The sequence below is a fragment of the Camelina sativa genome, chromosome 12 (genome assembly GCF_030686135.1).
Source record: "Camelina sativa cultivar CO46 ecotype springtype chromosome 12, ASM3068613v1".
In the NCBI taxonomy this organism is placed as follows: Eukaryota; Viridiplantae; Streptophyta; class Magnoliopsida; order Brassicales; family Brassicaceae; genus Camelina; species Camelina sativa.
In genome coordinates, this window is record NC_141891.1 from 6,551,062 (window position 1) to 6,572,344 (window position 21,283).

At 34.9% G+C, this 21,283-nt stretch overlaps 3 protein-coding genes and 2 long non-coding RNA genes across 15 annotated transcripts; 4 read left to right on the forward strand and 1 right to left on the reverse strand.

Moving 5' to 3' along the window:
- Window positions 1-1,338: 1,338 nt before the first annotated feature.
- LOC104733265 (putative importin subunit beta-4) lies at window positions 1,339-7,549 on the reverse strand. 11 transcript variants are annotated; one of them, XM_087479678.1, is made up of 14 exons: window positions 7,321-7,456; window positions 5,729-5,947; window positions 5,369-5,627; window positions 5,148-5,274; window positions 4,850-5,065; window positions 4,677-4,766; window positions 4,106-4,188; window positions 3,817-3,892; window positions 3,615-3,697; window positions 3,225-3,281; window positions 2,827-2,961; window positions 2,368-2,738; window positions 2,188-2,277; window positions 1,339-1,809 (listed from the first exon to the last, which is right to left on the reverse strand). In XM_087479678.1, the coding sequence occupies exons 4-10, from the start codon at window positions 5,205-5,207 to the stop codon at window positions 3,248-3,250; spliced, it is 642 nt and encodes a 213-aa protein (XP_087335804.1). In that variant the 5' UTR covers window positions 5,208-5,274; window positions 5,369-5,627; window positions 5,729-5,947; window positions 7,321-7,456; the 3' UTR covers window positions 1,339-1,809; window positions 2,188-2,277; window positions 2,368-2,738; window positions 2,827-2,961; window positions 3,225-3,247. The 11 variants fall into 11 exon arrangements, with proteins under 11 accessions (XP_087335804.1, XP_087335803.1, XP_087335801.1 ...); XM_087479677.1 differs by having other exon boundaries at window positions 2,368-2,742; XM_087479675.1 differs by having other exon boundaries at window positions 2,368-2,742; window positions 3,225-3,386.
- Window positions 1,714-3,015, forward strand: LOC147930228 (uncharacterized). The gene is made up of 2 exons (XR_015575333.1): window positions 1,714-1,850; window positions 2,081-3,015. It is a non-coding gene; the product is annotated as an uncharacterized LOC147930228 (long non-coding RNA).
- On the forward strand, window positions 6,221-7,710 carry LOC147930229 (uncharacterized). The gene is made up of 2 exons (XR_015575332.1): window positions 6,221-6,484; window positions 7,453-7,710. It is a non-coding gene; the product is annotated as an uncharacterized LOC147930229 (long non-coding RNA).
- Window positions 7,711-15,931: 8,221 nt separating this feature from the next.
- LOC147930230 (uncharacterized) lies at window positions 15,932-18,465 on the forward strand. Its single transcript, XM_087476773.1, has 9 exons — window positions 15,932-15,982; window positions 16,104-16,186; window positions 16,415-16,478; window positions 16,520-16,613; window positions 16,660-16,709; window positions 16,840-16,974; window positions 17,063-17,433; window positions 17,524-17,613; window positions 17,992-18,465. The coding sequence occupies exons 1-9, from the start codon at window positions 15,932-15,934 to the stop codon at window positions 18,110-18,112; spliced, it is 1,059 nt and encodes a 352-aa protein (XP_087332899.1). The 3' UTR covers window positions 18,113-18,465.
- Window positions 18,466-18,925: 460 nt separating this feature from the next.
- On the forward strand, window positions 18,926-20,387 carry LOC104733264 (putative alpha,alpha-trehalose-phosphate synthase [UDP-forming] 4). Its single transcript, XM_087476774.1, has 5 exons — window positions 18,926-18,941; window positions 19,343-19,487; window positions 19,766-19,901; window positions 20,015-20,116; window positions 20,196-20,387. Exons 1-5 carry the CDS (start codon window positions 18,926-18,928, stop codon window positions 20,385-20,387), a joined length of 591 nt encoding a protein of 196 aa, XP_087332900.1.
- Window positions 20,388-21,283: the final 896 nt, after the last annotated feature.

Genomic DNA, 21,283 nt, shown 5'->3' on the forward strand with positions numbered 1-21,283 from the left:
GAGTATTGTTGCAGTAGCCATTGTAGTATTGATCCCTGCAAACCAAACCCAACACTTTAAATCATATAACGAATTAAAGGTTCTCTAATATAAATATTTTATATTAAAATGAGCAGATCTTTTTTATTATTATTATTATTTTCTATACAAATGAAAAACACAAACGGATTCAAAGGTCATCAAAGATCGATTTCTACATGACTAGCTCTCTTTAAATACTGCATATATATTTAATTGTGTGTAAAGGTTGCATGATCCGTAATTAATTAAATTTATGTGTTTCGGGATCTAATTCATAGTAACAAAACAAAACATGACTCTATATACGACGTTACGAGATTTTGAAAACTGTATACGTACTTTTTCAGCTAAAGCAACGGAGAGCGTTTTATTCCCAACCGCATCATGAACATCTACTCCAGGCCATCCAATCCATTTGGTCTCAAACTCTTTCAAACCTTTAAGAGAATCACCACAGATTAATATATATGACAACAGTTATATATGATTGCCGAAATTTTTATAAATGAATTTTAATCTCTGCAAGCTACATCCTAATTTTTATTCGTTGTGGCATCATGCGTAGGTTCCACTTGCACTAGTTTATTTGTATGTAGATTGATCGTATATATATATATATAGTTATATATAAACAACTCATATTTTATATGTATTATGTATATTTGTTTCGTTAAGCGTGGGATCACTATAGATTGACCATTTCTGTTCTATCTTTCTAATATAATTGGCCATAATTCAACAATAAAAAAAAGGAGCAAAAATGAAACCATGCAAATGAAAACCTGACCATTTCAATGGCGATCGTTACGTGAACTCCAGGCAAGCTAGACTTACGTACCACAATTAACACACATAATTATACAAGTATGAAAGTAGTGACATAACCTTCATCAAATAAAGAAACTACTAGTGTACGTCATACTGATAAATATGCATGTACAAATGCCGCTTTCAGTATTTAATTTAGCTAACGCAAATGATATTTTAAAATTCTCTCTAGCTAACTCATATATATCTTCCAAAAGACATATTGTCAAATTCCTTTTTGTTATATTAAAATCATATATTCATATTGTTATCTTTTAATAGTACTAATACTAACATGAATATGGACTTTTCTGAAAATTGTGTATGATTTATCATTTATATAATTGAGATATTTTGTCGGAGATGGATATTTGACAAGTTAACGTTATTATATTAATTTTTTTCCTTCTAAAAGTTTAGGTACGAATTGACTTTTTCAAAAGTCAACACAATAAATTTTAAAAGTTAAATGACTAACGGGTTCACATGGGAAACGAAAACACCCTAAACAACAAACAATCTAATCATCTTTCCTTCTTTATATAAACCGTTGTTTCCCAAAAGGTTTGTTCTCGACATATGTACTTTGTACACCAACAAAAGAAGAAGAAAATAGATAAAAGAGGAAACAAAATCTCGGAGAGAGAGAGAGAGATATGGGTGAGCTAGGTTGCTTATATGGACGAAGGAGACCTAGAAGCAATAGTCAGAGGCTACTCCGGCTCCGGAGAGGCTTTTTCCGGCGAAAGTTCCGGTGGGTTTTCACCTTCGTTTTGCCTTGCGATGGAGACGTCTAGCTTCTACCAACCGGATATGGAGACAACCGGTTTAGACGAACTCGGTGAACTCTACAAACCCTTTTACCCTTTCTCCACACAAACGATCCTCACAAGCTCGGTCTCTGTCCCTGAAGACTCTATAAGTTTCCGAGATGAGAAGAAACAACGAACACATGGTTGTCTTCTATCCAACGGATCAAGACTTGATCATATCCGAATCCCAGAATCCAAATCAAAGAAGAGGTCAGTATTCTTGAAGTTCTTGAGAGAGTTCTTTAAAATGCGAAAAAATAATATTCTTAAATTATACATCATATAAAATTTTTTGTGTTGTCTTAATTTATTACAAATCATATAGAGTTGTGAATATGTTTATCTCCAACCGGGTTTTGTTTTTCAGTTCTGATAAAATATATGCTCCTTGTCGAATAGAATTAATATAATAAATAATTTTGTGATTTTAAATTTGGCAGCAAGAAGAATCAACAGAAGAGAGTCGTTGAGCAAGTAAAGCAAGAGAATCTGTTGTCGGACGCATGGATCAAGTAAATGTCACATAATCAATAGATAGAAAACTCACGTTTCAAACCAGTGACTGCTTGAAGCCGAACATCTTAATGAAAATATGCAGAATTGTTTGTCCATAATCTTCAATGATTCCTCGAGGTAGCTTATAAGTGAGTTAAGGAGGCATGCAAAAGGTTTCTTGAAAAAAGACAAAGAGGAATAACCATTAAGTTAAGGGAAAATTAAAGGATACGGTGCAAAAGAAGCTTTAGTGTGGAGTGCAAACAGGCCAAGTGCTTGAGTTGCAGCTGCCTTTTCATCCAAAACTCCTGTTCGAACGCTAATGTTCCGAACTCTGGGCTCATCATGAGCATCATCATCAGAAGATACCCCACCAAAATCATTGACATGTTCATCGTCTGACTCATCAATGTCAACTGCAGATCCATCATCGAGATTGCACGACGCAAAAAAAATGGCATAACGCGAGGTAAATACTGCGAAAAATGTACATTGCGAAAAATGAAAGGTGGCAAAATCGCCTCCATCCCTTTTCTCCCAACAGAACAGACATTGCGACAATCCCTTCAAGCTCAGTAGACCTTGCACGGGCACGAAGATCCTCTTCCTTGGTGAGCAAGTAGCACAAAGCATTAATAAATATTTCAGATACCAGTTCAAAAGAAACTCTTGCATAGATTTGTCAGTGTACCATGCATGTCTCTTGTAGAATACGCGAGCTACTTTTGAGAGCGGCCATAAGCTTCTGCATTAAATGATCAAGCAAAGGAACAATTTCCTCTCCCATGTTCTCACAGAATGCTGCTAAAGTGTAGTGTGACTTTTCCTGTAGACAATAATGAGAAATGTTACTAATAACCAATAATGAGAAATGTTATCATGGCAGAGTACGAATAACCAAGGTTACATGTTATCATGGCAGAAAGGTGCATTTCCACAAAAAAGAGGACATCTACCTCTCTCAATACAAAAGGACATCTACCTCTCTCAATACAAAAGGGAACTTCTGGAGGATAAAATTAGTAAAAAGACTTGCAGGTGTAAGAGGGAACTTCTGGAGGATAAAATTAGTAAAAAGAGGACATCTACCTCTCTCAATACAAAAGGCCGTTTCAGCTCAAGCTCCAAAGTATGGAATGCACCAATCTGTGATACAAAACGAGCTTCAGCACCAGAAAAATATTTACAGGGTAAGAGTCAGCCTCACGTTCAGAGTCTCTTCCCCCACCAGGTATCTCTCTCTGAACTTTACTGATAACAGGAAAATAAAACCGCAACTACTAACTCCTTGCATGATACTACATCAATTAATCAAAACACCACCCAATCCAATTTACTCCTTGTGGATTTTCATGAAAAAGTCTTACAAACCAATGAACTTATAATGTGATACATGAATTCAATGAGAAAAAATCAAAGCATGTGTGCCTAACCATTCAATAGCAAGAAAGGGCAGTGAAAACTGAAAGAAGAACGTACCTAAAAGTGACAGCCATTACACTATCACGAACAGCAATCAGGTTATAAGCATACCATAGATCATCAGAGTCCTCCGCCACCATCTACCCTCAATTTAAGTCAGCAAAAGAATATGAATTGCAGTTATAAACTAGGTACTGAAACATATATGAGCACCCCAAAAAACAAGTAACAAATCACAGATGAAGAAGGAAAACCATACCTCAACTTGTACTTCCAGCTTCAGTTTAACACGTTCAGAGTCTCTTCCCCCACCAGGTATCTCTCTCTGAACTTTTCTGATAGCAGGAAAACAAAACCGTAACTACTAATTCCTTGCATGATATATCGGTTAACCAAACCCCTTTACTTCTTACGGATTTTCATGGGAAATCTTACAAACTAATTAACTTATAATGTGATACATAAATTCAATGAGAAAAAATCAAAGCATGTTTTCCTAACCATTCAATAGCAAGAAAAGGGCAGTGAAAACTGAAAGAAGAACGTACCTAAAAGTGACAGCCATTACACTATCACGAACAGCAATCAGGTTATAAGCATACCATAGATCATCAGAGTCCTCCGCCACCATCTACCCTCAATTTAAGTCAGCAAAAGAATATGAATTGCAGTTATAAACTAGGTACTGAAACATATATGAGCACCCCAAAAAACAAATTTACAGCTCCAAAACCAGATAAGACGGCCATGAGGGTCACACCAATGACCCCGATTCTGCTGACCAGTTGAGGCATTGAAAAGAAACCTTTCAAAATAAAGGGTGTTTAAGATCTTAAGCATCCAAAACAAAAAGAACTGAGAGCGTTTGTATATATAAAAGCTATTGTCGAGCATAAATAGACAATAGCATCAAGAAGGCAGGATTATTGATTTACGAAATATTCTGAAGGTATTTTCTACAGTCAACCAATCATAGTCAGTGCAAACATCGGTGCTAACTCGTAGTGGCCAGCTATAACGCGAGGTAAATACTGCGAAAAATGTACTTTCTGTTTACTTGAACCTAATCACTGAATTCAAAGCTATTATAAAGTCTATTAGAAAGCAATGTATGCCTACCTGGGCAAAAGCGTCATCCAATATTTCAGCTATGTTGCTGAAGAATCCATGAGTATATTCTCGCAACTCACTGAAGTCCAATTCAAATCCCTGGTATTTTGTAATTGTGAGCTCTTTGTTTCACAAAATAACATATTTAGTTCAAAGAAAAAGAATATGGTAAGGCAATTTACTGATATTGCAGCATCAATGAAAGGTGGCAAAATCGCCTCCATCCCTTTTCTCCCAACAGACATTGCGACAATCCCTACAAGCTCAGTAGACCTTGCACGGGCACGAAGATCCTCGTCCTTGGTGAGAACCATGTAAAACTTCATCAACTCTAGAACGCTCTCAGCATATGGATTGAATGCTTGCTCAGCAGCAGCAGCAACCGACCCTATTGCAGACTGCAAGCAAGTAGCACAAAGCTTAAATAAATATTTCAGATACCAGTTCAAAAGAAACTCTTGCAAAGATTTTTCAGTGTACCATGCATGTCTCTTGTAAATTACGCGGGCTACTTTTGAGGGCGGCCATAAGCTTCTGCATTAAATGATCAAGCAAAGGAACAATTTTGTTGGCAGGTTCATAGCTAGTGTGTCAATAACTTCAGCAGCTGCACGATCAGGAGCAAGATCATCATCGTCCTCTTGATCAGACGACTCAGCGAGTAAAGGGTCAACAAAAAAAGTAAAAGACAAGTTGAGTACCCGTAAAAGCTGCCGAGAGGGTCACCTCCAATACTGCCAGCTAAGCGACATTCAAAGGCTGGTCACCGATAGATTGAGAGCCAAATCTAGCGAGAGCAACAAGAGTGTTGGACAATGAGCCTCCAGCTGCTGCCTCATAGCTGCAACCATCCATTGCTTGTAATAGTTTACCCCTCTCCTCGTGATTAATCAGTTCCCTTGTCCCCTTTTCCAAAACCAGTACCAGTTTCTCTAGAAACTCAACTCGAGAGAAATCAACCTAAAAGATACACATATTTCAAGGCATCAATTGATAATAAGAAGCTAGAGCTACTTAATCATATTCACACCATAGGTACGCAAGAGTGCACAATGGCTAACCTTTCCACGTACTACAATATGGTTGGGATCCAATCTCTGCTGCAACTCTTTTACCTTCTGCGAAAGCTCTATCTTTTGCTCTTTATAGCTCCTTAGTAGATAGATAATCCTTCCCTTCTATAACCTCTTTCAGCTCACTCACTTGCTTTTTCAACATCTCTACTCTTTCAGTATCACACATAGAAGCAAAGCCTGATGATATCATCCACACACGACTAACTACACATAGATAGAGAGGAAGGCAATCAAGAGATTTGGTTACTTATAATTGACTAAATCTGGTTCAAAGATGACAATTATGTTACTTGTAATTGTGATTGTAATCAAGAGATAGAGATAATTTGGTTCTCTGTTATGTAAAGTAGCAACATCAAATCCATTATTTAACTGAGAAATCGGAATACAATTAACAACGTGGAAGCAAACCGAAAATCTCACAACAACCCTAAACTATCAAATCCATTATTCTCAACTAACAACATCAAATCCATTATTCTCAACTAACAACCCTAAATCTTCTTATTCTCAACTAACAACCCTAAATTATTTTCTTCTTCTTTCCTCCTTTGATTCTCTTCCCCGCCACCGGCTTCTTCTCCTTCTCCTTCTCTTGATTCTCTTGATTAACCTCATCCTCCTTCTCTTGATTCTCTTGATCAACCTCATCAAGAATATCCCAGTGCTTTTTCTCCAGAATGAGTTCCTCTTCACCATCCTTGAACAGTTGGATGAAAAGCTTGATGGAGTTGTGCCCAGGTATGAAAAAGCAGTCAAAAGTGAGGTTGAGTGGCACGTAGAAGTATGTATGGTCACTCAGATCTTCCTGGGAGGGGCGTTTTTTGTTTTTGTTTTTGTCGTCGTCGTCGTCTTCGTCTTCGTCGTCTTCGTATTTGGGCCGAGGTTTAAAAAGTTCATCCATGGCAAAATAGAAATATGAATTCCAGTCCTTACGGGTTTGCTTGTGTTTCTGATATGGGTTTTTGCTTTTTTGAGAATCTCTCCAAAGAGAGCAAAGGCAATCTTCTTCGCAAGATCTCTCTTCTTCTCGACCTCTTCTCCATCATCTTACCTTCTCATTCTTAGCTTCATCCACGACCTTCTCATCCACGTTCTCATCTTTCAACTCATCTTCATCTTTCAACTCATCACCACCTCTCTTCTTCACAAGAAGAGGCTTCTGCTTGGGGTTAACCAAAACAAGACCAACACAAAGGTTTGTCTTTGGTTTCAGCGAAAGCTTGGTGTTGGTGTCCTTGTTGGAAGGAAACACTTGTTTCCTGGGAAAGAACAGAGCCGGAGAGGTGAAGCAGCTCGAGATTGACATTCTCTCTGTGTTTGGGTTTTTTTGTGTATTTTGGTTTGAGAAATGAAAAAAAACGAAGAAGGAGAATGATAGAATGTGTGTAGAGAAATGTGGGTAGGATTATAAATACACTCAAAAATCATTTCGAATTTTGAATCTACACGAATTACGAAATTTAAGAGCATAATGCTAGAGTGTAGGAAGATACATAGACAGTCAAAAGCAGCCATATCAATTTTGTATTTTGTACATGAATTAGGAAAAGAGTAAGAGTAAATTAGATTTGTACCTTGCAAAATCGCAGTCCCTTGCACAGAGAAGACCCATGCTTTGCTTCTGGTCAAGGGACAGAATGCTAGATTTTTTTGAATCGTACAGATGCTTTTTCTTCTTTTCTGTATCATGACATCATACGTTGCAGGAGCCGAGTTGAAGATGATGATGTGGTGAGTTTTCGTGGTAGATTGGGAAGAAGAAGAAGAAGACCACACACGTGACTTAAAAATATTGAAGGCCTTATGAATAATTAGAGGCCTACTTTAATTAATATGTAGCTTATGGGCCAAACTGAATTACAGCCCACTACCTATTTTGCTTTTTTATATATATATATATATATATATATATATTTTTTCGTATATTATATTAACTTTCATAATTATGGGGATTTAAGAAATAATTTTCTGTTATTTAGATTCCAATAACTCATAAAATAAGATTTTTTTCTTTTTACTTAGAAATTAGTCTTTGTGCATACCTCATCCAGAGATAGAATTTCAAGCAATACAACTAACAAATATCAACGCAAACCATTATACTATGTACCCCATGATTAACTAAAAAAATGATAAGTTTTTTTCTAGTATAAAATTTCACCCAAAAAAAAAAATACAGAAACAATTTTGAAACTCAAGACAGAGGCAGATAAATCAAACAATAGTAGTAGTTAAGATGGTAGATTTAGAAAGTGTGAAAGTACTAAAAGCAAAAAAAACAAAAAAAATCACTCATTGTAATAATAAATAAATAAATAAAGGGATAGTTTATGAATGGGTGGACTACTTAATTTTTACTTTAGGTAACAACTGATAAATTGTTATTGGCAAATGATAATAAGCAATAAAACATAGATCAGCCTCCTCACGCCGCCGCACCGGGAACTTCTCCGACGACTTCTCCTCCTGGATCAATGGCACCTAAATCAGGTTCTCCTGTTTCTCCGACGGCCACCACCTAGTTCATCTTCCCCTGTTGATCCCCTTCCTCTGCTCCGATGACTTCACCGCCGGCACCTAAATCTTCTTCCACCGTTCCTCCGTCGTCTTCTGCTCCGATGACTTCACCGCCGGCACCAGAAGCTTCGTCCCCTGTTTCAAACTCACCCGCCGTTTCTCCATCTTTGGCTCCGGGAGACTCAACTTCTCTTCCGCCGTCCGATTCTCCTTCAGCAAACTCACCGTCAGGTCCGTCGGGAGATGGTCCGTCAGCCTCCGGTGATATCAGTACGCCGGCGGGAGCTCCAGGGCAGAAAACATCGTCGGCGATTGGTATGGCCGTTATGTCGATTAATTACTACTACAGTTTTAAGTTTGGTTTTGACCATCTTTATAATTATGTCAGCTTAAGAACACACTTGGGAGACTTGTTTCATGTCTGATTCGATTATTTGTTCTTGTTTCATCTTTTAGTTTCTACTTTGTTTTTTTTTTTTTTTTTTGCTTCTCCCTGTGTGATTCCGTATTATTGAGTATAGTTGGATACTTGGATGCACTGGTTATTAATTAATCATCGACACTGCGTTCTAAAACATATGATAACTCTAATTTTAATTGCATTTACTTTCGAGTGTAGAATATTGGACTTGAAACTCAAATCTTATTTTTATGTCTACAATTGTTTTGTTTTCAAAAGTAAGTAGTACTGTTCAACACACAAAACATAAAAATCTCTCGGACTATTTATAACTTATACTAGCCATAGAAAACAAAAAAAAGCTAGTGGGTCTAACGAAATAGTAAATTGTGGTAAAATACGTGTGGTAAATTGTGGTAAAAAGACGTTCCTTTTTTTTCAAAAATTGTGGTAAATTGTGGTAACGAAATAGTAAACTGTGGTAAAAAAAACGTTCCTTTTTTTTCATTTAATTCATTTACCTACCAAAAGCACCTCCACGTAAAGTAAAAATACGTGTGGTGGTGTTTCTCTTTTATTTTGTGATGCCTTTTCTTTTATGTTAATATCACCCAATGCAAGAAAGTTCTTTATTTTGGACTTATATGATCTTGACGATAAGTCTTGCTGTGTATTTTCACTTTTCACTACTTTTACCAAATCAATTTTATCACTAATAAAAATCATTCGTCTATGTGGCGATTCTCCCATTTTGAACGTTACAAACTTACAGTACTTTGGTTCTGTTCTTGGAACAAACAAACAAAAAAAGAGAGACCGAGAAATTATATATATTTCATGACGAAAAGAAGACAAAGCAAGAATACTATATAGAAAATATTTAAATTGTTGTGAGACTACTAAGCTGTGTCAAAAGAACCACTTACTTAAGTTTTATTTGCCAGTTTCTCTGCGTAGGAGAAGAAAAACTAGCCAAAAGGCTAAATATGGATCTGCTTACAAGACTCACAAGTAACAACCTAATGAAATTCTGATCAATGTGCTATTCTATCTATTGAAGATGGTAAGGATTCACAAAATCTAGGACACAAGTGCTATAAATTGATGCAATGCAAGGAAACCAGATCTTCTATTTATTAGTTATTAAATCTGCTGAAAAATAATTATAAAATATTATAAGAATATTTCTAATGATAATGTAACAGATGACAAAAAAAATCATATGTCATGTTCTCTTATGCCAATCCCAATAGATATAACAAAACTTAAAAGACTGTTCACAAACAAAAGGAATAATCATCAAGTCAAATCCTTAAACGTTCAGGATAGTGAGAAATCAGACGATTTTTGGAAATGTTTATCTGAATATGGTTTCTAAAATTCTAATGTAAAGTTAGCGTTGACCATTTACTTAGTCTTCTGTAACCAAAAAACAAACATTGCCAAAATAAACTGCGTGTCGTTGCCATCGCATAAAAACGACGCGTGCTTTGTAGTTTTCCCGCCATACAACACAAAGCCCCTCCCTGAAATCGAGAAACTCACAGTTTCTATTTTTCTTTTATGTCAATATCAGCCAATGCAAGAAAGTTCTTTATTTTGGACTTATATGATCTTGACGATATCTCTTACAAGTCTTGCTGTGTATTTTAACTTTTCACTACTTTTACCAAATCAATTTTATCACTAATAAAAATCATTCGTCTATGTCGCGGTTCTCCCATATTGAACGTTACAATCTTACAATACTTTGGTTCTGTTCTTGGAACAAAAAAAAATAAAAAAAGAGAGACCGAGAAATTATATATATTTCATGAGTCGTGACACGAAAAGAAGACTAAGCGAGGAACATGAACCAAAGTGTTGTTAATTATTGTGAGTGAGACCAAAGATATTATTAATAGTGCGATAGCTAAGTTGCAAGGCTATTAGAGGGTACACGTGACTACTAGCCTTTGTATCATCATGACTATAGGCCCCACACGACGCTGACACGTGGAGTATGCTACAAATCGTCCAAGTGTTTACACGGTGACAAATTGATGCACAATGTCCTCCTCTTTCAAACTATTGTTTCTTCTCTTAACTTCGTCGTTACCCGGACTCGTGTTTCATAGTTTATTATTGTCGCCTTTAGACAGAAAAGGTAATGAAGGAAGCGCGTCTTACGCGCCGTTCACATTAGGATTAGCTGTTCCTCTAATCTTCTGATTAGCAAATCAAATGGATTTTGTTTACTAATATTATACTATAATTTTGCAGATGCATCATTTGTCAATACTAACTACTACACTTTTTGGAGATAAATAAATAAAAATTACAGCGTATACATTTGACATAATCAAAATCACTTTGACAAGTAAACATTTAAAGAAGGAGAACGTTCGAAAACATTAATATCAGTCTATTTAAAAACTTAGTACTATTTCAAGCTATACCAGAGTACCAACCGTAATTTCGCCATTTGCCAATACAACAAATTTTGTGTACTCATCAAAAAACAATACAGTACTACTATATCCTATCCTAGTTGTTTAATTGCTGAAAGCTAAAGTTCACCTTCCGATAAAGGTGCGATATATTTAACATATTTCCTGGTTTTCGTCTCACCTTGTTATATTATCTATTTTTAAAAATATTTCCTGTTTTATCTAGAAACTCATTTCCATAAGAAACAAAGACTTTTAATTTTCGTGGATAATAACACGAATTTCTAAAATTATGCATCATGTATATTCCGTTGGCTAGTTTATCAAGAAAGAAAAAAAAAACTCAATTATTGAATTTTCATCATTACCCGCCTGATTATTTAAGCTTGGTATGATTGAGATACATCCAATGATTTAGCAACATAATATATTTAATATTTTATAAAAACTGATTCAATGTTACTTCTAAAATCGGAACATTCTCTGAGACGTAGTAACAAAACAAAACAATAGTTACTACCACTTCAGTTTCATCTGAGCATTGCAAAATCGACTTTGCCTAACTCTTAGCTAATCTTTTAATGTATATAAACTAAAGTAATACATTGGAAGATTAGCAAAGAACTCTTTGAATAGTATACAGTGAATAGGACCAAAAAAACTCTTCAAGGACCCAAATTACTAAGTTGAGCATTATTCAAGAGAGAAAATATAAATTAATGAACTCGTCAAAAGCAACTTAAATCTCCCCATATTTTCTAGTATGACGTCATAAAAATAAGACCATTAATCGTCAAATGAGCCATCAACATCGTTATATATCATTATTAGGTTAATAAGCCATCAACATCGTCTCATCGTTATATCACGATCCCGGCGGTGAGTTTCGCGAGAGCAGCTGTGTACTCTACCAACAGTTCGGCGAAGATTACTACAGAGATCATGGTTGTGAAATATTCCGGTGAGAAATTTTGCAAGAGGAGAATGAGAAAGATCCCTGAGAGTTTTTTTTTTGTTTTTTTTTGTTGTGGCTTGTGAGAAATGAAGAGACATCTTCAGCTCTTTTATATATATGACTAGTTGAGTAGATCTCTATCGGATTAGTGACACGGTCTCTTTTAATATACTAATATTTTGTAATTAGAAAAAGAAAAAGAAAAGGAGAAAAATAACCGCGGACAACTACACATTAATATTTAACTGTCGTTATTATATGTTTTGTCGTTTAGATGTGACCAAGACTAGTGTTTGAGTACTAAATTTTACTTTAGTTTAATTGACTAAAGTTGGCTATGTTTTGGTGGTATTACGAGTTTTGTCAAAAATGACTAGGATTTTATGATATTTTATTATTCTACAAATACCTGGTCTCTCACGGTAAACTTATCAGCCTTTGTTGTTTGTTTTTTTATTTGTTTTTTTCCGCCAAACTTGAAAACACAACAAAGACATGGTGAAATCGTTATAATGGACTGACTACAAAGTTTGGTATTCCGTTTTACTAATTAGTTTTCTAATTCCATTTGCAAACAATGATTGTGATTGTGAAGACTCATAAAACATTAGTCTGAAAAAATGTCACTTTACCGAAAATACTTTATGGAGCTATCTTGTAGTATTAACTTACAGTTAGGACTCGGCCCACCACACATTCCACAGAATGACACAAGTGTATTGGGCCTCTATCTTTTTTTTGTGAAAATTTTAGTAAAAAAATTAGGCTCAACTAAACATTTACATTACAAATATAGGCCTCATTTTCAAAAAGTTTAGAATTTGGTCTCAAATTTTAATCTTTATCTATCTATTATTCCAAAAATAGGCCTCTATTTTATAAACTCTTAAGATTTTATTTCAATTTATAAAATTTACCTTATAAAATCCATTTAAAAAATGGTTACGTATTGGGCGTCAATTGTTGCTGGGCCGGCTTGTCAGGGTATCGTATCATTATTGTTGTTTTAGAAAAAATACGATTATAATATCAAACGAATCTATGAACTATATGTTTTTGTTTGGACACCATGAGTATGATATATATTTTGTGTTGGTTGGGATTTTGTTGCACTTGGCATAAATAACAACGGATATATGGGGTTAAGAATTTTGACTATTCTATGGTTTGAGCTCTTAATAACACATTATCGTCGGACATATCATATGATTGGGGTTATGAGTTTATTTTTTGTCTTGATTCTTGGTGGAAGATATATTTAAGGTTAATAATAAAAAAGGGTACCATTTGGGTGTTCTGAAGATATATAAAAAAAAGAGTATATATTACTATAAAATATGATACGGATTTATATCAAGCTTGACGTGTTCACAAGTCACAACTTGGGTGATGTTATATTTAGTCGGTCGGCCAACATTAATTTAATGGAATCATATTAGTGAAGACAAATATTTAATTTGATATGAGTTGTAGTCTATATTGTAACAATCTCAGTGAAAAATCATTTTTAATTACTTTATACATTTAGCCTAGTCTTTTGATGAGCACACATCTAGTGGGAGGGAGTACGGAGTACCTAAAAAGATATGGGAGACACACACTCACACACACACACACAAATTGTATTGTTATTATCTTTAACGGTAGATCGCCATTTCTCTTGCTTTCCCTTTCCTTGTTTTCTTTCTTTCTTGGGATACTTGTTAAAAATGCCACTTTTTGAAAAAAATATTTTGGATATACTATTTTTCGAAAAGTTTACGAATATTACCACTTTTGAGAAGGAAAAAAATACGTATTTTTGGTTTTTTTTCAAAATACAATACATACTTAATACCAAATACTAAATCCTAAGAATAAATAGAACCGAATAAACCCAAACATAACAAATAAAACACATGTTTAATCAAATTTTTGTAACCTAAAAAATGGTAAAATCCACAAACTATTCAAAAAGTGGTAAAATCCACAATAACCACTCCAAAAAATGGTTTTCTCATAATTGATTCTTCTTTCCTTCCCCCACTTTATTATTAAAATATTGGTCTTTCTTTTTTTTTTGCTTATTCATTTTTGACAATTCGACAAATTTCGTTATTCTAGTGGCCCCAATTTTATCGGATGTGACATTCTATTGGGTCTTACTTTAAAAGTCATTCTGTTAATGTTTTCAACTATAGTATAACAAAGTTGAAAAAATATAATCGTGGGAGCAAAACCATAAATTAAACAATAAGTATGATTTTTAGTGGTGATTTAAAACAAATAACTTGATATCTAGTCTAGTATTATACAAAATAGTTATCTCATGAGTCATGTGCCTTATACTATGTCAGATATCAATAAAATTAATATTCGTTTATTGATTAGAAAAAAACTAACGATATGTCTATACTCTATACTAAATGTATTAAAAAGGAAATTATAACTGGCAAAAAGAATATAAAATTACAAAAAAGGCTAAATAGATACGTGACGTAATCATATCAGGAAATGGACCCAATCTTTTATATCGGTCGGCCCATTAATAAATGGGCTTAACGCCAAAGTAAAAAAAAATAGTCAAAATTTACAAGTTTGCCACTTAGTTTAGCTCGCTGCTTCAGCCCCTTTCCTTTGGTCGTCAGATTTGCGTCCAAATCCCTCCCTAAAACCTTTTCACGGTGACAAGAGTGAGTGAGAGAGAGAGACGAAGCCAACGAAATGTGGAGGCCCTTCGTAAGAACCGCCGCCAGGAATCTCAAATTGAATCGGAGTTCTTTAATTCTAAATGATACCGTTTCTCATTTCTCAGCGCCGAACTCAGCCGCCGCCGTGGGAACACTTCTCCCGAGTTTAGATCACGCGCATCGATGCTTTTCATCTTCCAAGAGCACGAAAACTTCAATCACCAAGACGAAGAAGGCTGAAGGCAAAAAATCCAAACCTAAAGGCGGAGGCGCTCCTAATGCAGCCGGAGCCGAGGACGGCGAGTTTGGAGCCGGCGGTGGAGATGACCTTGAAGCCGGTCGAGCTAAGAGGTTAGCTGATGATGATAAGATCCCGTCTTTAGATGTAGGTCCTAATGGAAGGCCTCTCTTTACTCCTAAAGATACTACACTATCGCAGCTTTCTCATAAGGATATCGGCTCCTACTACAAATTCGAGTAATCTCAAATTCTATCTGATATTCTTCTGTTAATGTTTTCAGAATTTTTTTTGTATGTATCATTGTGTGTTGATGTTTATGTATAATGTGGAAATGTTATAGTGAGGCAGCTTTGGAAGCAGTTCTGCCGGAGGGTTTGGCTTCAGGGATTCAAGATTTTTGGTAGCTTTTGGAAATTTTCTATAATTTGGATTCTGAGCATTCGATTTATTTTTGTTCTGCTGATTCTCTTGTTTTAGGAAATGTTTTTTAGATTGCAACTAGTCACAATCCCTGGTTAATAATAATCATCGCTAGTAGAAAGAAACTTAGAGAGCTGAGCCTATTCTTTTAGTGGTCCATTTAAGAATACAAATGGCTGTTCTGCTTTCTGTGTAATAATAAAAACTCACTTCTGGCGGCTAGCTTGTTTAGTTGTCGGCATAGGTCTGTCTTTGAAGCTTTTTGTTATTTCTGATTTGTGGTATTTTGGTCTGGCGGACGGATACAACTTATCCGGCATAAAGGTTTGTAATATATGGCTCATAAACTCACCGTGTTTGCTGCTTAGCTTTTACCAATTCCCCGGTGCATCATATCTGGTTGAGTCTGATACGATTTCTGTTAAATTCTGTTGACCTGAGAACTTAAAAAGGCTTTAGCAGAGAACCTTTTCGAGACTAGTGGTTGTTAATCTCTGTCTCTATGTCTCTATAGACTCTGCTCTAGTGGACATACTTTTCAAAAGGCCTGAGAGATGAAGATCGTTCATAGGGATTATGCTCGTAATGGACCCGGAAGCGTTAAGGTTTGATTCATTCCTTCTTCATCTGTGATTTGTTTTTTGTTTTTTGGGGTGCTCATATATGTTTCAGTACCTAGTTTATAACTGCAATTCATATTCTTTTGCTGACTTAAATTGAGGGTAGATGGTGGCGGAGGACTCTGATGATCTATGGTATGCTTATAACCTGATTGCTGTTCGTGATAGTGTAATGGCTGTCACTTTTAGGTACGTTCTTCTTTCAGTTTTCACTGCCCTTTCTTGCTATTGAATGGTTAGGCACACATGCTTTGATTTTTTCTCATTGAATTCATGTATCACATTATAAGTTCATTGGTTTGTAAGACTTTTTCATGAAAATCCACAAGGAGTAAATTGGATTGGGTGGTGTTTTGATTAATTGATGTAGTATCATGCAAGGAGTTAGTAGTTGCGGTTTTATTTTCCTGTTATCAGTAAAGTTCAGAGAGAGATACCTGGTGGGGGAAGAGACTCTGAACGTGAGGCTGACTCTTACCCTGTAAATATTTTTCTGGTGCTGAAGCTCGTTTTGTATCACAGATTGGTGCATTCCATACTTTGGAGCTTGAGCTGAAACGGCCTTTTGTATTGAGAGAGGTAGATGTCCTCTTTTTACTAATTTTATCCTCCAGAAGTTCCCTCTTACACCTGCAAGTCTTTTTACTAATTTTATCCTCCAGAAGTTCCCTTTTGTATTGAGAGAGGTAGATGTCCTTTTGTATTGAGAGAGGTAGATGTCCTCTTTTTTGTGGAAATGCACCTTTCTGCCATGATAACATGTAACCTTGGTTATTCGTACTCTGCCATGATAACATTTCTCATTATTGGTTATTAGTAACATTTCTCATTATTGTCTACAGGAAAAGTCACACTACACTTTAGCAGCATTCTGTGAGAACATGGGAGAGGAAATTGTTCCTTTGCTTGATCATTTAATGCAGAAGCTTATGGCCGCTCTCAAAAGTAGCTCGCGTATTCTACAAGAGACATGCATGGTACACTGACAAATCTATGCAAGAGTTTCTTTTGAACTGGTATCTGAAATATTTATTAATGCTTTGTGCTACTTGCTCACCAAGGAAGAGGATCTTCGTGCCCGTGCAAGGTCTACTGAGCTTGAAGGGATTGTCGCAATGTCTGTTCTGTTGGGAGAAAAGGGATGGAGGCGATTTTGCCACCTTTCATTTTTCGCAATGTACATTTTTCGCAGTATTTACCTCGCGTTATGCCATTTTTTTTGCGTCGTGCAATCTCGATGATGGATCTGCAGTTGACATTGATGAGTCAGACGATGAACATGTCAATGATTTTGGTGGGGTATCTTCTGATGATGATGCTCATGATGAGCCCAGAGTTCGGAACATTAGCGTTCGAACAGGAGTTTTGGATGAAAAGGCAGCTGCAACTCAAGCACTTGGCCTGTTTGCACTCCACACTAAAGCTTCTTTTGCACCGTATCCTTTAATTTTCCCTTAACTTAATGGTTATTCCTCTTTGTCTTTTTTCAAGAAACCTTTTGCATGCCTCCTTAACTCACTTATAAGCTACCTCGAGGAATCATTGAAGATTATGGACAAACAATTCTGCATATTTTCATTAAGATGTTCGGCTTCAAGCAGTCACTGGTTTGAAACGTGAGTTTTCTATCTATTGATTATGTGACATTTACTTGATCCATGCGTCCGACAACAGATTCTCTTGCTTTACTTGCTCAACGACTCTCTTCTGTTGATTCTTCTTGCTGCCAAATTTAAAATCACAAAATTATTTATTATATTAATTCTATTCGACAAGGAGCATATATTTTATCAGAACTGAAAAACAAAACCCGGTTGGAGATAAACATATTCACAACTCTATATGATTTGTAATAAATTAAGACAACACAAAAAATTTTATATGATGTATAATTTAAGAATATTATTTTTTCGCATTTTAAAGAACTCTCTCAAGAACTTCAAGAATACTGACCTCTTCTTTGATTTGGATTCTGGGATTCGGATATGATCAAGTCTTGATCCGTTGGATAGAAGACAACCATGTGTTCGTTGTTTCTTCTCATCTCGGAAACTTATAGAGTCTTCAGGGACAGAGACCGAGCTTGTGAGGATCGTTTGTGTGGAGAAAGGGTAAAAGGGTTTGTAGAGTTCACCGAGTTCGTCTAAACCGGTTGTCTCCATATCCGGTTGGTAGAAGCTAGACGTCTCCATCGCAAGGCAAAACGAAGGTGAAAACCCACCGGAACTTTCGCCGGAAAAAGCCTCTCCGGAGCCGGAGTAGCCTCTGACTATTGCTTCTAGGTCTCCTTCGTCCATATAAGCAACCTAGCTCACCCATATCTCTCTCTCTCTCTCCGAGATTTTGTTTCCTCTTTTATCTATTTTCTTCTTCTTTTGTTGGTGTACAAAGTACATATGTCGAGAACAAACCTTTTGGGAAACAACGGTTTATATAAAGAAGGAAAGATGATTAGATTGTTTGTTGTTTAGGGTGTTTTCGTTTCCCATGTGAACCCGTTAGTCATTTAACTTTTAAAATTTATTGTGTTGACTTTTGAAAAAGTCAATTCGTACCTAAACTTTTAGAAGGAAAAAAATTAATATAATAACGTTAACTTGTCAAATATCCATCTCCGACAAAATATCTCAATTATATAAATGATAAATCATACACAATTTTCAGAAAAGTCCATATTCATGTTAGTATTAGTACTATTAAAAGATAACAATATGAATATATGATTTTAATATAACAAAAAGGAATTTGACAATATGTCTTTTGGAAGATATATATGAGTTAGCTAGAGAGAATTTTAAAATATCATTTGCGTTAGCTAAATTAAATACTGAAAGCGGCATTTGTACATGCATATTTATCAGTATGACGTACACTAGTAGTTTCTTTATTTGATGAAGGTTATGTCACTACTTTCATACTTGTATAATTATGTGTGTTAATTGTGGTACGTAAGTCTAGCTTGCCTGGAGTTCACGTAACGATCGCCATTGAAATGGTCAGGTTTTCATTTGCATGGTTTCATTTTTGCTCCTTTTTTTTATTGTTGAATTATGGCCAATTATATTAGAAAGATAGAACAGAAATGGTCAATCTATAGTGATCCCACGCTTAACGAAACAAATATACATAATACATATAAAATATGAGTTGTTTATATATAACTATATATATATATATACGATCAATCTACATACAAATAAACTAGTGCAAGTGGAACCTACGCATGATGCCACAACGAATAAAAATTAGGATGTAGCTTGCAGAGATTAAAATTCATTTATAAAAATTTCGGCAATCATATATAACTGTTGTCATATATATTAATCTGTGGTGATTCTCTTAAAGGTTTGAAAGAGTTTGAGACCAAATGGATTGGATGGCCTGGAGTAGATGTTCATGATGCGGTTGGGAATAAAACGCTCTCCGTTGCTTTAGCTGAAAAAGTACGTATACAGTTTTCAAAATCTCGTAACGTCGTATATAGAGTCATGTTTTGTTTTGTTACTATGAATTAGATCCCGAAACACATAAATTTAATTAATTACGGATCATGCAACCTTTACACACAATTAAATATATATGCAGTATTTAAAGAGAGCTAGTCATGTAGAAATCGATCTTTGATGACCTTTGAATCCGTTTGTGTTTTTCATTTGTATAGAAAATAATAATAATAATAAAAAAGATCTGCTCATTTTAATATAAAATATTTATATTAGAGAACCTTTAATTCGTTATATGATTTAAAGTGTTGGGTTTGGTTTGCAGGGATCAATACTACAATGGCTACTGCAACAATACTCTGTGGCCGATATTTCACTACATGGGAACGCCACCAGAATATCGCAACGATGCAACATCTGAAGGAGTTGTGGATCAGGGAAAAGTCACTCGAGTAGCTGTTGTAATGACCCATCTTGAAATCTCTTAAGAATGATTATATGCTCTGATTTAATGATCTTAATCATCTCATTATGTAATTAATTCATAATTTTTGTATATGTTTGGATTTTATAGTTTCCAATTCGGATAGAACCTGAGAGGTTTATAAACACAAGTGCACTCTCTGAGATCATACAATACATGAAGAAGTTTAAAAGCGATTTTGGTGCCAGAAAGGTAGATATATCTACATACTTGTATGCTATCTGATGTTTAAATTGGTAGAAAAGATATAACATATTGATTTTGTTGACAGTTGATACTAGGTGTAGATCGTCTCGATATGATCAGAGGGATCCCACAAAAGTATCAAGCATTTGAGAAATTTTTGGAGGAAAATGAAGATTGGCGTGGTAAAGTCATGTTACTTCAGATTGCAGTGCCACCAAGAAATGGTATTGGTGAATATAAGTTTTTCTATCCCTTCTTCTTCTTCTTCTTTAAATAAGCTACTATATGCATCAACTTCTTAGGATTGTGTTTGTTTCCTATACTCCTATTTTTCAGATCAAAAGATCAAAGAACAATACCATGGTCTTGTTGGACGAATCAATGGTCGTTTTGGTTCTATCTCAGCTGTGCAAATAATTCATCTGGCTTGTTATTTATTTTCTTTTATATATGTTGTTGTCACGAGTTACACTTTACTTCTGACTAATTTTTTTTAATAAATATTTCATATTTCATAACGATCAAGGGAGATCTCAAAGTCTCCATCGTCTACTCTCTTGATCGGATTCTTTGTATTACATCTGTCAAAATATTACACGACGGGGTTATATGACACGACGTGTTTGAGTAGATACTAATATAAATTTAAATTTTTGTTAATTCGGTGCTACACGGGTAAAATATCATTTCATTATTTTGTTAATAATATGAATATTAAATTAATAGACATATCTAATTAAGTTGATTAAATTAATACTGTAACAAAAAGTTAACAAACAAAATATTACTTTTTATCAAATAACTTAATTCGCGGTGTACCGCGGATCAAAATCTATACAAAATATACGTTATTTCCATAAGTCATATTCAACATATGATTTAATGGCATAGTGTTTCCTAAAAAAAATAACTTTTAAAACAAATAAAACAATCACATTTATAGTGCTTTAAGTAAAAGTTACAAAAATTTGTGCTCTAGCACGGGTTCATCAGTTTTAGTAGATGATTTTATTGCATAATGTTTTATTCACAACAATTTTTAAAATAAATTACATAAATTATTTTGTATATAAAAATTACAATATAAATAAAAAGAATTTCAATCAGTACTCATAATCTAGTTAAATTAGTAATTAGCGTAAAAATACAATGGTTAGTTGAAAATTAAACCAT